Source organism: Leucopleurus acutus (genome assembly GCF_964270905.1).
Source record: "Leucopleurus acutus genome assembly, chromosome: 11".
Taxonomy (NCBI): domain Eukaryota; kingdom Metazoa; phylum Chordata; class Mammalia; order Artiodactyla; family Delphinidae; genus Leucopleurus; species Leucopleurus acutus.
In genome coordinates this window covers 45,527,412-45,541,875 of record NC_139152.1, presented here as the reverse complement: position 1 = coordinate 45,541,875, position 14,464 = coordinate 45,527,412, and the positions used below count along the sequence as shown (strand labels likewise).

The window sequence follows — 14,464 nt, the reverse complement described above, 5'->3', positions numbered from 1 at the left end:
CATTGTAATTGTTAGAGAGGGTGGTCGATACTAAATCATAAATCATGTTTATATCAGATTAGTTCATGAATCAGTTCATTTATACTTTAAGGCAGCCAACTTGTGTATATTGCTTGGGCATATCTCATCTGATCCTTGTACAATCCTGTATGGTCAGTAGATATTTTTATGGAACTCAAACTTGGGTTATTCTTTAGGTCCTGGTGTTACAGGCTGGCTAGGGAGTAGCTTCAGAAAGGTAGTGGGTAATCACATGGGACCCACTGTGGAGAAATGAAGCAAGACCAGTAGCTCTGCCTGAAGAGTCCCTAAGCTTTATAGACTCACTTGATCCCTAGTAGTGTGGATTATGCTTCCTATGGCACCTCTATGGGACAGAAATCGGGCCTTCTTTATTGAAGAGGGGAGTAAACTTAGGATCACTAGCTCCAGGAATATAAATAGGTTGAAAGGCTGATGGTTAGTAACCAAGAGATAACTCAATCAAGTGTAGAGCTAGATGAGACTCCAGGATGTTTACTACCACAAGCCAGTAAGACTTAAAATAACTCTGTAACTACCCCAAGTTTCTTACTTTACAAATCCCTTTTATCCATTTCTGCAGTTCCTAGTGGAAAAAACTTCAAAAATGTTTATATGTTTGCTTAAGGCCAGAAGAGAGAAAGGTGGAGAATCTAGAAGTAAACTTCGTTGGCAATCCTTGAAAAGAGCCCCAAATACAAGAATAGAGTAGAGTGGTAGCAAAAAAGTGAACGAACTAGCCAGAAAAGAAGCCAAAGATGAACTAGGATGTGTCCTGGGTGATCCCGAGTGCTGACCCCAAGAATCCCCTGCACTCCCAGGCAATTCCTCACAGGTGCTTTCCGTTGCCCATTCCAGTGGCCCAAGTGCTCTTTCAGCATTGGTACCTTCTCACTGGTTGACTTTGTTTCTGGTGAGGGATGGGAATGGCCTTACCTCCCCTTCCCCGGAATTCTTTTCATTGTCTTCCAGATCCACACATTAGCTTTCCTCTTTACCTCTCTGGCTCCTGAAACCCAGGTTCATAGAGATGATTAGGGAGTGAAAGAATGAGTCTCTCCTTTCACTGTGAGTACCTCTGGTTGACTGAAGCCATTATAAGCTCCAGCCCCTCACTCAGTGAGGCTGGGGTTGAAGGGCTAAGGAGGAAGAAAAGCTTGGTAGGAGAGAGAAGCGCCGAGGTTGGGGAGAGTGGATGCCTAGGTGTGAGAATGTGTGAGTACAAATGTCGAAGGCTGCCTTGGGAAGGGCAGTGACTGGGGTTAGGGGTGGCAGGTTGAGGGATGAGGCTCCTCTGTATTGGCTGAAGGAAGGAGATGAGGGATGTTCCCTGACACAGGAGCAGAGCTCTCATCTCTCTGGCTGCCTCTTTCTCCAGTACCTGAAACAACTGTTCCTCATCTCCCAACTCTACCCACCTAGGCCTAGAATAGCAGTCTCCACACTGGAGCAGGACACCCAACAGAGACTCCAGACCAGGCTGGCAAAATGGTGACCTGGGAGGTCAGATTCCTGGAAAGAGGAGGAACCACCATCTTTTTCTATAGACTCCATCCTTCTCCCATTGAAGCCAAGACAGTTCATCTTCTCTGCCATTAAATTCCAGTCCAGGGACTTCCCTGGTGGTCCAGTGGTAAAGAATCCGCCTTCCAATGCAGGGGACGCTTGTTTGATCCCTGGTTGGGAAACTAAGATCCCATATGCCGCAGGGCAACTAAGTCCGCGCCACAACTACTGAGCTCGCAAGCCTCAGCGAGAGAGCCCACGTGCCTCAAACTACAGAGCCCACGGGCCCTGGAGCCCGCATGCCACAACTAGAGAGAAGCCCACGCGACACAACAAAAGATCCCTCATGCTGCAATGAAGATCCCGCGTGCCACAAGTAAGACCCAACGCAACCAAGAAAATAAAGGAAATAAATAAATATAAAAATATTTTGCCTCATAATTTTAAAAAATAGTAAAACAAAAAATAAAATAAATCCCAGTCCAACCAAGGGGGCCTTATTCTCTGATCACTTCCTTATTCTGTCTCTTAGTCCTTCTTCCTTCCTTTCACAACAGGTGGTTGGGGGTCAGTAGGTACAGAATGAAGAGGCTGAGGCCTGGTTGGGAGAGTTTGTTAAAGGGGATGGGGACAGAGAGAGGTTAAGGAGGAGAGGGGTGGGAGAACAGTGGGGAGAAGACAGCATGATCTTGCCGCCTTCCCTTCTTCCTCTCCCCCAAGACCTACAGAGCCGGCGGTTTTGGAGAGAGGTATTGGCTAAAGGCCTGGATACCCTGATCTTTATGGGGTTTGTCCTTAGGGCATCATGCCCCAGTGGGAGCTCCGTGTCAGGCACAGTCTCTCACCCCCTGCCTGGAGGGCTGGTAGTGGTGAGCCTGGCACAGGTTTTTGATGAGGTCAGTGGGGCCACGACAAATCCGGCCCTGCCACTGGCACTGTTCTGGGCCCAATGGCTTGACTCTTTCCAGCGGGTATCCTATGTTCTGGCCCAGACACAGCAGCCATCCTGGCCTCAGTCCTCCTGAGGCCTCAGGTACTGCCATGGGTGACTGCAGCCTAGCCGGTCTCTCAGGTAAGCAGCAGCCCCTCTCCCTGAGTAGGACGACATTAGGTAGTTAAGGAGGGTGGATGGCTAGGACTTTACGGAATGAACAAAAGAGGGGGCAGCCCTGCTCTGTGCATCCTCTCATTAAGCCACTCAATACGATGCAATAGGCCAACGAGTCAGGCTCAGCAGCTCAGGAATTTGGGTGACTTGCTGCAGGTTCTGCTCAAAGCTGCCTTTGTGGATAGATGGTGGGAGCTGTGGGCCAGTGGGAGGGATGTATGTGTCCTCCACCGCTCGTCTTAGCATCTCTGGTCCCTTCCAGATGAGCAAGAGGAGCTATATAGGCCAGGGCCAGGGCATGAAGTTCTTCTCCACTTTCCAGTTTGCCGTGGCTCACCAGCAGGTAGACCAGGCAGTCTGGCAGTGGGTTTCTCAGTGACTTCTGGAGTACTGGCATAGATAAGAACCCCACCCATACCAAGCAGCAGTCTTGGGGAAGGCTGGGTTCCATTCCTCAAGGGAGACACAGCTTTTTTTTTTTCCTTCAGGAGGCTAGGCTAATAGAAAACATTGTGTATGCTAATTACATGTAAAGATATGCAAAAATTCATGTGAGCTTTTGAGAGCTCATCCCTAGTTTGAAAGTTTGGCATTCAGCTAAGTAGGGAGGCTGATGTGAAAGGAAATGGGCTGGGGTTCAGTTCTCCATGGGGTTCTTATCAACATCTGATAAAGAGTAAAGGGGACAGACTTCCCTGGTGGCGCAGTGGTTAAGAATCTGCCTGCCAATGCAGGGGACAGAGGTTTGAGCCCTGGTCTGGGAAGATGCCACATGCCACGGAGCAACTAAGCCCGTGCGCCACAACTACTGAGCCTGTGCTCTAGAGCCCTTGAGCCACAACTATGGAGCACACGTGCCACAACTACTGAGCCTGGGCGCCTAGGGCCCGTGCTCCGCAACAAGAGAAGCCACCGCAATGAGAAGCCCGCGCACCGTAACAAAGAGTAGCCCCCACTCGCAGCAACTAGAGAAAGCCTGTTGCACAGCAACGAAGACCTGACACAGCCAAAATTAATTAATTAATTAATTTTTAAAAAGAGTGAAGGAGAGAGGTTGGTAGCTCCAAATAAGGAAATTTAACCATTTTATTTGGTGTCTACAAGGGCACCAAATTAGCTGCTCTTTGCCCTTCTATTCCTTACTATAAGAGGCTATAGGGTTAATGGTTCCTGTTGATAAAACCCTCATCAAATGGCTCCAATTTATTAAGTGCTTTGTTCTGTGCCAGGCACCATCCTGGGCTTGTACCTACATTACCTTATTTGATCCAGAGAAAACTGAGGCTCAGAGAGCTTACATTAATTTATTCAACAAATACTTATTTACTGCATACTGTGTGTCAAGCATGGGGTTTGCATGCAAATCGACAAGTCCCTGCCCTCCTGGAGTTTGTATCTAGTGGGGTAACTTCCCCACCTAGAAAGTGGTAAAGCCAGGATTTTTGTTGTTACTGCTATTCTTTATGGATTTCAAGTGCACAGAATAGTCCTTTGTTCATGACATCCCCTTCTCAATAGCCTATATGTGACTCCCAATTCCGGTGTTTCACATGGGAACAGCTTGTGATCTCTGTGACTTGCCACGATGTGGAGATGGTGGAGCCTATCAGTGTGTCCCATTCTGCCTTCTCCGCCACCACATAGCCCCCATCTCTAGATCCCAAGTCCCTCACTAAGCCTGTCCACAACTGAACCTCTTTCCCCAAGCTTTTCTTCCTCATCTTGTCCTTTCCTCTCTCCTTGACCAGCCTGCTTCCCCAGATACCCACACCCCCAGACCTTTCCCTAGGCATAGAGGTTTAGGACTCCAGTGTCCTGATCACAGCCAGTTTAGGAGGAATTAGACACTCCCATTGCTTCATAGGCATGACTCAGTTTCCTTCCTCTCAGTACTTCCTGCTACGATCTTAGAGTTAGGAAAGATGAAGTACAAACTGAGTCTGAGATTTAACTACTCACCCCTTTTCCCCTCCCCAGCTCCCCAACCCCACTCTCAGCCTATCCATGGAAGATAGCATTTTCCTGCTCTCTATCCTGTGGTTTAAAAGGCCAGCCTGGGAATTCCCTGGCGGTCCAGTCCAGTGGTTAGGATTCCAAGCTTCCACTGCAGGGGGCACAGGTTCAATGCCTGGTCTGGGAACTAAGACCCTGCAAGCTGTGCGGTGTGGCAAAAAATAAATGGATAGATAGATAGATAGATAATAAAAATAAAAGGCCAGGCTGAGGGTTTGGAAAGGGAGGTGCTGGCATGGGTCAGGGGGAGGGAACCCGGGCTCAGAGAAAGCCAGACGCAGCAGAACTATTCTGTCCCAGAGCTGCAGGGTCCACAGATTCCAGCCCAAACCAGCCAATGAGAGAAGGCCCTCTAATCCCAGAGAACTAAAGGATTCTCTTCAACTATCCAACTTCCCTGCTGGACCCCACTCTTGATCCCCACCCCCACCCTTACCCCGGCTTGTTCAGAGGAACCTGGAGGCCCCCAGGAGCAGTCAAATACTCCATGAAGTGAACTCAGCTTCACTAACCTCCCAAGCAGAGTTGAGGAATGTTCTAATATAGATGTCAGTCAGGACTATGAACCCCAACTTTGACTTGAGAAAGACAGATTCCTCCAGTTCCCCTGTTCTTAGTCCTTTTCTCTCAGGGCCTGACATGAGCCCTGACCCTATCCCCACCCTCACACCCATGGCTGTGCTCATCTCCCAATTGAGGAGGGAGGGAAAATGCAGCAGCTTTATCCGATGCACAAGAGTGGTCCCAGCCCTCTGCAGCTGTGAAGGGGTTAAGAGGCTGGGCCAGCCACCTCAGCCTGCCCCTCCCAGGGATTAAAAGTCCTCTATAAAGGGGGCTGTCCATCCAGATCAGGCCAGGGGGGTATCAGGGACCCAGGCATTGTGCCTATCCCCCGTGCCATGTGGGAACTGCGGTCAGCCTCCTTCTGGAGGGCCATATCTGCTGAGTTCTTTGCCACCCTCTTCTATGTCTTCTTCGGGCTAGGGGCCTCACTGCGTTGGACCCCTGGACCACTGCATATCTTGCAGGTGGCTTTGGCCTTTGGCCTGGCCCTGGCTACACTGGTGCAGGCTGTGGGCCACATCAGTGGAGCCCATGTCAATCCTGCAGTCACTTTCGCCTTCCTTGTGGGCTCCCAGATGTCCCTGCTCCGTGCCTTCTGCTACATGGCAGCCCAACTCCTGGGAGCCGTGGCTGGGGCTGCCGTGCTGTACAGTGTTACCCCGACTGCCGTCCGAGGAAACCTAGCACTTAACACGGTAATGGTTGGCTGAGTGGGGCTGGGGGAACCTGGTGCCTGACTTCCTTCCTGAAGTGCAGGTAGATCAGTTCCCCAGGGGTCTGGGACAGTGTGTGTGTGTGTGTGTGTGTGTGTGTGTGTGTGTGTGTGTGTGTGTGTTCAGGGTGGGGAGGATCACAGGTGCTGTGGAGGGATAAGGAAGTCATAGAGCCCTGGACCTGAGTTCAGGTCCCAGCTTTTCTTCCAACTCCTGCAGGTTCTTGAAGAAACTTATTTTACCTTATGGGGCCTCAGTTTCCTCATCCATATTAGTGGGTGCATTTATTTCTACTATGAAGGAGTATTATTAGGAGAAATTAAGGAGCAAATACAATTACTATGAAAGAGGTTGTATTATCCTTCCTCTCCACGGAATGGATGCCGTAAGGGGGTACCTGCCGGGGAAGCCTTGAGTAGGTAAGGCTGTGGCAGCCCTAATGCACTGCCCCCCTTCTTCTTCCTTTGCCCAGTTGCACCCTGGGGTGAGTGTGGGCCAGGCCACCATAGTGGAGATCTTCCTGACGCTCCAGTTCGTGCTCTGCATCTTTGCCACATACGACGAGAGGCGGAATGGCCGCCTGGGCTCCGTGGCCCTGGCCGTTGGCTTCTCCCTCACCCTGGGGCACCTCTTTGGGGTAAGCAGGAGAGGGGAGCAACTCTTGTTTAAGGATTCCCGGTCCCCCAAGCCTTTGTCGACTTTTAAGCATTCTTCTTGCCCACACCAAGGATCAAACCCGTGCCCCTGCATTGAGAGCGCGGAGTCTTAACCACTGGACTGCCAGGGAAGTCCCTATTCTCCTCTCTTGTGATGGCTTTATCTAGTCCTTCTTGACCCCAAGGAGGAAAGGCATGCATCATGGGTAGATGTGGGTTATGCCGGGGGATCCATAGTCTGTCCCCAGATGGGGCATTAGTGACTTCACCCCACTGTGGGACTTCCATGCAGGTTGTTCTCCCCTACTTGCTGCTGGCTGGAGGCAAGGTGCCAACCCTTGGTGGGCAGGTGGGTGGTGGGAGAGAAGCCAGGGTGGAGTGGGCGGGAAGTGTCTCAGTTACAACTGTGTCTTTTGCAGATGTATTATACTGGTGCAGGCATGAACCCTGCCCGCTCCTTTGCTCCTGCCATTCTTACCAGAAACTTCACCAACCACTGGGTGAGTGAGAGGAGAAGGGCAAGATCCTGAGGCCCTCCTGCATGGGTGTGGACTGCAGGTTCCCAGGTTTGGTTCCTGCTTTCCATCTGGATGTGTTGACTGCTCTACCAACACTCAGCTAAGGGGGCTGCACAGAGTTTGCATGCCTGTGTGAGCAGGATTCATTATTTTGCTAGAAAGATAGGCTCTTGTCCATATTGTTCCTTCACTAGTTAGTTAGGGATTTTTACTAAGTATTCACTGGATTCCAAACTAGGAGCTAAGAGGACAGAATACTGATCAGGAAGACAGAAGCTTCTACTCTCAGAGACCAGGATATGTATGAGCACAAATGGGCCTGGGCTTCATCCCAGTTCTAGCACTTTATTAGCTTCATGTGTGACCATGACAAATAACTCAATCGTTCTGCATCTCAGTTTCCTTAACTACAAAATGGGATGTTATGAGAAATAAACGTGAAAATTATATGTGTGAAATATTTAGCACAGAATCTGATATGGAATAAGTCCTCAATAAAAATTGGCTATTTTTGTGTTGTTTGGCCATATACCAGCTAAACGTATGAAAATAATTCAAAAAATTTTTCAGAGTTGTACACCCATTTTCATGGCAGCATTATTTACAGGAGCCAAAATGTGGAAGCAATCCACGTGTCCCTCACAGATGAATGGATAAACAAAATGTAGTATATGCATACAATAAAATAGTATTCAGCCTTCAAAAAGAAGCAAATTCCATACATGCTATATACAACGTGAAGGAACCTTCAGGGCATTATGCTCAGTGAAATAATCCAATCAGAAAAAGACACATATTGGGGACTTCCCTGGTGGCGCAGTGGTTAAGAATCTGCCTGCCAATGCAGGGAACACGGATTCGAGCCCTGGTCCGGGAAGATCCCACGTGCCGCGGAGCAACTAAGCCCATACGCCACAACTGCTGAGCCTGCGCTCTAGAGCCTGCGAGCCACAACTACTGAAGCCCGTGCGCCTAGAGCCCATACTCCACAACAAGAGAAGCCACCACGATGAGAAGCCCACACACCGCAATGAAGAATAGCCCCCGCTCTCTGCAACTAGAGAGGTCCCACAAGTTCTGCAACTAGAGAAAGCCCACAGGCAGCAAAAGACCCAGAAGCAGCCAAAAAAAAAGATAAAAGAAAAAGACACATATTATATAATTCTACCTATACAAGGTATTTAGAGTAGTCAAATTTATTGAAACAAAGCAAAATGGTAGGTAACAGGGGCTGGGGAGAGGGGGAAATGGGTAGTTGTTTAATAGGTATAGAATTTCAGTTTTGCAAGATGAAAAAGTTCTGGAGATGGGCTGCACAACAACATGTATATACTTAACACTACTGAACTGTACAGTTAGAAATGGTTAAGATGGTAAATTTCATGTTATGTGTATTTTACCACAATTAAAAAGAAATTCTCAAAGCAATATGGAAACTAGTACAAACTTATAGCAAAAAATAGAATATACATGTGCTAAGAATGTGTGGGATAAAGGTATAATTTAATGAGTCAGAAAAGAAATGGTAAGTTCTGTGGTGCAGGCAGTGCAGGAGTCTAAAGTTTTAAAATAAACAAACAAACACTGATTTCTACTTAAATAGTGCCCAGCTGTTAATTGCCAAGTGCAGGATGTGTGTTTTACAACAATGGGGTTGGAAAAAGAGCAGCCTTGCTCTTGGTCCCCTCCCCAAACCTGATTATTCCTTTCCTCTTCCTGCAGGTGTACTGGGTGGGCCCAATCATTGGAGCAGGCCTGGGCAGTCTCCTTTATGACTTTCTCCTCTTCCCCCGGCTCAAGAGTGTTTCTGAGAGACTGTCTATTCTCAAGGGTGCCAGGCCCAGTGAATCCAATGGACAACCAGAGGGCACAGGGGAACCTGTTGAACTGAAGACCCAGGCCCTGTAAAAGCTCCAGCTGAATAGAGGGAATAGGAAGCTTCTGGGTTTACATGGAGGGGCTGAGCCAGCCCCTGGATAAAGAAAGAGACTGTGGGGAAGGGCATGTACTTCTTTATTTTTAAATTTATGTGTGTGTTTTATTTTTTTGCCTTTTGCCGTGTGAAATCTTTCAAGTTGCATTCATGAGCTGTTTGGTGCAAACTTCCCTTCCTCCCCATCCCACCTCTCTTCGCCGCTGTGTGTGCATGATTGTGCGTATGACTGTGAGTGAATGTGACCGTGTCTGAGTTTTGGGGCATGGCACGAGAGGTAGGGAAGGGAAAAGAGGTGTCACCCTATACCTTCCTCTCCCAACCCAGTGTGGTAAGTACAGGGAACCAAGACCTTAAGTTTCTGGCCTTTACCCTGCTGCCGGTCAAGTGTATGGCTCTAGGTTTCTGAGGGAGCAGGGAAGCAGTTAGTTACTCCTCAGAGGAGGCAGATGGAGAGAAGTGGAGGAGATGAGGCATTCCAAGAGTTGGTAGAAGCAGCTGGGCATGGTGGACGAGATGGAGGTATCAGCCCCAGATCAGGATGCCAAAAAGTTTTGGAGTAGTTAACCCGAGGGTGTAGCCTACTTATCTCAGAAATGCTTGCCCCAGGGACTTGGGTGGGGCAGTAGCTCTGAGAAAAGTGAACACTGGGGTTTGAACTATTCTATAAATCCACATCAACCTATCTACATCCACTGGCTGGGTTTTGCGTGCATTCTGGCATGATGGATCTGTTTGGAGGCCCTGGGCCACTGAGCTCCCAACCTAAGCAAAAGGTGGGTGAGCCTAGAATCTAGAAAAATTAAGTAGCTTAACTGTTCTGCCTGACACACCCGCAATGTGGCCTCCAAGCAGGTGGTACTTAAGCCCAGAAGAGCTCCCTAACGCCAAAACAGGAAACCTGATGCCTGGAGCAAATGCAGAGGTAGGGGTGGGGGACATAGGAGGAAAAGGATTTGACCCTCAGTTTTAATTTAGAGCAGCCCAAAACGCTCTTCAAATGGCATCCTTCTGCTTTTATCACTAGTTCTATAGTCTTCTTTATTTTCCATTTTTGTGTGTGTCTTTTCATTTTTCTCTCATCTGTCCTTTCATCTTCAGCAAATCTAACCCTTTACATGTCCCAGAAATTGATTCCTTCCATTCAAATTTTAATTATTCACAAGATATTATTTGTTTGATCCCTATTTTCTTTTGTTGTTGGGAAAATACACTCATCTCCACAGAAGCCAGAGGAGACCCTGACCTGACAATGAATACTTGTGTTGACCTCTTCCTTTTAGGAGCCTCCTGCGTATTGCGCAAGCTTTAAACCTATACCTATAGTAAGACAGACACCCCAGTCCCGCAAAAGACCACTCTTCCACGTAGCTGAGCTCTCCATTTCCTCACAAATAAAGCCTAACTTTTCTAACTAACCTTGTTAAGACTTTGGAATAATCCACTTGACTAGGTGCAGGGGAAGAATGTTTGTAAATTCACCTCTAATCGGACTTAGATCCCAATTATCTTAAGTCAGCAGGAAATCCATTGTGCTGTGATTTGGGGCTCAATATAAGGGATCGACTCAGGTAAAAGAATACTTGTACTCGCTTCCCTTTTCCTTACTTCATCACCAACTCCCCCGCCCGCTCGGGGTCACATGGACCAGCCCCGCTCTCCCCGCCCAGCTCCCCACGTAGGCGGGGTGTGGTCCAGCCCAGCCGGGTGGCGGGAAATGCAGCGGGAGCTGCTGGCTCCGCGGGGACCCTGAGGACCGGCGGGGAGCGGGTGAGTGTCTGGGCGAGAGGGCTCTAAGCGGACTGCGTCCCTTCGAAGCCGCGGGGGCTCTTCTGGGAGGCGCGGAGTTCCCTTTCCCGTCACCCGGTTTAAAGGCAGGGGGCGGGGCGCGCGCTTTAGGTGCGCACGCGTCCCCACCCCGCGTCCTGTGTGGGAGCCGCAGGGTTTCCAACTCTCCTGGGACGTCCCCTCGTTTTCCCGACGCCATTCTACACAGATAGGTCCTCACGCAGCGGTGCGGCTGTGATGGGAAGGGGCTTGAAACCCTTACAATAAGACAGAAGCTTCTCGGGCATTTCCACTTCGGAATTTTCCATCCAGTTCAGACCCGAAAAAAATAGGTGTCCAGCTTGGTGGTCAGCAGGAGCTGGGATTCACTGGTCGCTTGACTTAAATCTTGAGTTTTTATAAAACGGATTTCTCATTCCCTTCCCTCCTTTCCCTCGGGTAGAAGGCTTAAGGAGGATACAGCCTCTGCTTGGGTTTGTTAGCCGGACCATCAGTCGTTAATTAAGCTCCTTCCCTTGAGTCTCTCAATTCTTGGCCCTTCGTGCTTCCACTACATAATTACCGTTTTAAAAAGTCAATCTGGTTATTTCAGATTAAATTTAAAACTCCTCTTTGGCCTCCCACGGTCAAGTTTATATCCTTAGGTGGGTGTCCATGGCCTTTGGCAGTTTGACTCTGATCCTCTCAGCTGATTTTCTAAAGCTTCCTATCATTTTTTTCTATCTCATGCACTTGACTCCCAAACCTATAGAAAGGGTGTGTCTGCATTGTGCTCTTTCATGCTTTGGTACCTGTGCTCCTGCTGTTCCCTCGACTTGAAGTTCTTGCCACTTCTCTGCCAGGTGAACTTCTCTTTCAGGAGCTCAGTTGTCCCGCTGAAAACCTCTATTTCCAGCCCTCCTGGGCCAAAGTAGTCACTTCTTCCTCTGTGTCCCTGAAGTATTTTACCTCCCTCTATTATCAGTGGCATTTATACAACTGAGTAAAAGGTTACTGAGCTCCTAACATGTACTGTGCCGTGTGCTCAGTACCAGGTGGACAAGATGAATAGAACAGAGTTCCTGCCCTTAAGGAACTGGAAGGAAGAACACATGTAAATGAGTCCTCTGCAGTTACAGGGTGACAAAGAAGTCTGCCCTGGCTTCCTTACTCCTCTCACTCAGAACTCTCTTGAGTAAGTTTATCTACTTTCACAACTTGACACACCACCTTACATCCTGATGCCTCCAAATCTCCAGCCCCATCCTCTCCTCCCTCAACTTCGAAACTTGTCTACTTCAGCTTAGAAAGCATGTGTTGAACACTTATGATACCTGCCGTGGCCCGGGTTCAAGCCCTGGTTGGGGAACTGACATCCCCCAAGCTGTGTGGCAGGGCTACCAAAAGAAGAAAAAGATGCAAGCCTGAGGAGCATCATCTCTTAAGGAGGAGTACAGGAGCAGCCAATGTGAGGTCAAGGAAAGGTGTTTGTTTTGTTTTGGGGGTTTTTCCCACCCCCTAAGATGGTGGAGCTTTGAGCAACTCATAACATATGGGAATGGAGCCAGTATAAAGGGAAAATTGGAAACAAATGAGGAATGAGGAAGAAGCAACTGAGGGACGAGAAGTAATTGATCATTCACAAATGGAGGGCTTAGATTCATTTGAAATACGTATGTTTTTAGGCTTGGGTGGGGAGAATTGAGACAGTTCGTTTCTGGTGATCTCATTTGTTCTGAGAGGAAGGGACCTGAGACACCAGCTGAGAAGTGTGGGAAGCAGTGGAGTAAAGGGGCTTGAGGGTAACGGTGAAAGTTAGAAACAGCTCTTCCTTGGGAAGAAGAGGGAGAGGACCAGGAACACGAAGGATTTGCTGGGCCAGGCTGAGGACCTGTTCAGATTGGAGACCACATTTGTTGTGTATCATTTTGCAGGGTTGTTTGGTTTCCTCTAGCAAATCTGAGTCTAGATTTGAATCCAGGAGTCTAGAAAGCAAATGGTTGCATTGATCTGCGGTTGGGATCTTTTGCAGAGTGAATGCAGTAAAAGGAAAAAAGATTGAGACCTTACAGAGAGTGATATGTTTAGTGATACACCAGTAGGATATGTGCTCCTGCTTGTGCGACCCCAGTTTGATCGTTTTGTTTTTCAGCTCAGAAATCTTCAGTTAGTCCCAGGCTTATGTTCTAAATTCTTGAATTGATAGACAAAGACCAAGTTTTCCCATAAAGCCGGTTCCAACCCTCTTTTCCATTTTTTTCCTAAGACTCCTCTACTCATAGTGGCTCCCTCTCTGGTTTTACTCTGGCAAATTCTCTGCTGAAGTTCCCCTCCTCCTCTCAGCTGCCTCAATTCTATGCAGCCTTCACAGGCCCAGTTCTAATCACACTTTCTCTGACAAAACCTCCTTGGCCACTTTAACCTGAAAAGAGCCCTAGTTTTTCAGAATTTTTTTTTAAATATCACTTAGAGCTAGTACTGACTTTCTTTTACATTGTTTCTTCTATATTAGGTGGGTTTTATTTCTGCAACTAAATTCCTTAAATTTCTTTAGCACTGCAGCCACACTGCACCTGCACAGCACTATCTTTTGCCTAGGAGGATTTTCGTAAGCACTTAGTGACTGACTATAGAGTCCAATAGATGGAGAGGAAATTAATATTTTGAGAATTCTTTGTGTTCAACACTCAGTATAAGTGTTTGATATCAGAGCTTCTCAAACTTTTGTGGTGAACGACCAGTGTTTCCCCCCCCCTCCTCCAGGCTGTTGCAGGCCAGTACTTTTCTTTCTTTCTTTTTTTTTCTAGCTTTATTGTGATATATCACTTGAAATATAAAGTACTTTTCTAAAATAGTAGAACTAGAATCGTATTATTAGAAAAATTAAATTACTAGAGAAATAACGTGAAAAAAAGACATACAGAATATAGGCATTTTTACTATTAGATTCAACAAACATCAACTGCATCAAATTGCTATAAGATGTTCTAAATGCTTATGTTTTGTTTTTGTCCATATCTTGATGCAGACTGCTAACAGTTTGTGGACCAGCAATGGTCCGTTGGTCCACAAATGACACTGATTTCCATGATCTCATTTGAACCACCCCCTACGTATTTTTCTCTGTGTACCGATAAGGAAACTGAGGTTTAGGTTAAGCCACATGCTCAAGATCACCAACTTAGTACTGGACAGAACTGGAATTCAAATGCCAAGCGTCATTCTGTTCATACTAGTGAATCTCAGAGCTGGTTCTTAGAGCAGGGTTGGTTTGGGACAGAGTTTTTTGCTTGGTTTTATTTTGTTTTCAAGAAATGTGTTAATTTTCTATTTTGAATTGCAAGCGTATTTAATATTTTATCCTTTATTTTCCTTTGGTTCTTGCATTTTGAGGCCTGCATTTGAGATGATTATTGCTTCATCTCAACTGCTTAGTACTTAGTTGAGTGAGAAAAGTAACTAACATCCCTTTTAAATGTCCAGATCTGCTTTGTCTAAGGTATTTGACAGAGTTCTCATCTGTCTATGATAAAATGTGAAAATGCAACATAATGAGTTTTTTCATAAAATTAAATGTATTAAAGGACTGTACTTTATTCTGGGATTTTTGTCCTTCTTAGGTTTTTGTGGGTTTTTTTTGGTGTTTACTGAAAACAATGTATAGT

The 14,464-nt window shown here is 47.3% G+C and overlaps 1 protein-coding gene across 1 annotated transcript; it reads left to right on the top strand.

The window, feature by feature from the left end:
- Positions 1 to 5,547: 5,547 nt before the first annotated feature.
- MIP (major intrinsic protein of lens fiber) lies at positions 5,548 to 9,007 on the top strand (the record flags this gene model as incomplete). The annotated part of the gene is made up of 4 exons (XM_082849760.1): positions 5,548 to 5,907; positions 6,398 to 6,562; positions 7,001 to 7,081; positions 8,822 to 9,007. The coding sequence occupies 4 exons, from the start codon at positions 5,548 to 5,550 to the stop codon at positions 9,005 to 9,007; spliced, it is 792 nt and encodes a 263-aa protein (XP_082705886.1).
- Positions 9,008 to 14,464: the final 5,457 nt, after the last annotated feature.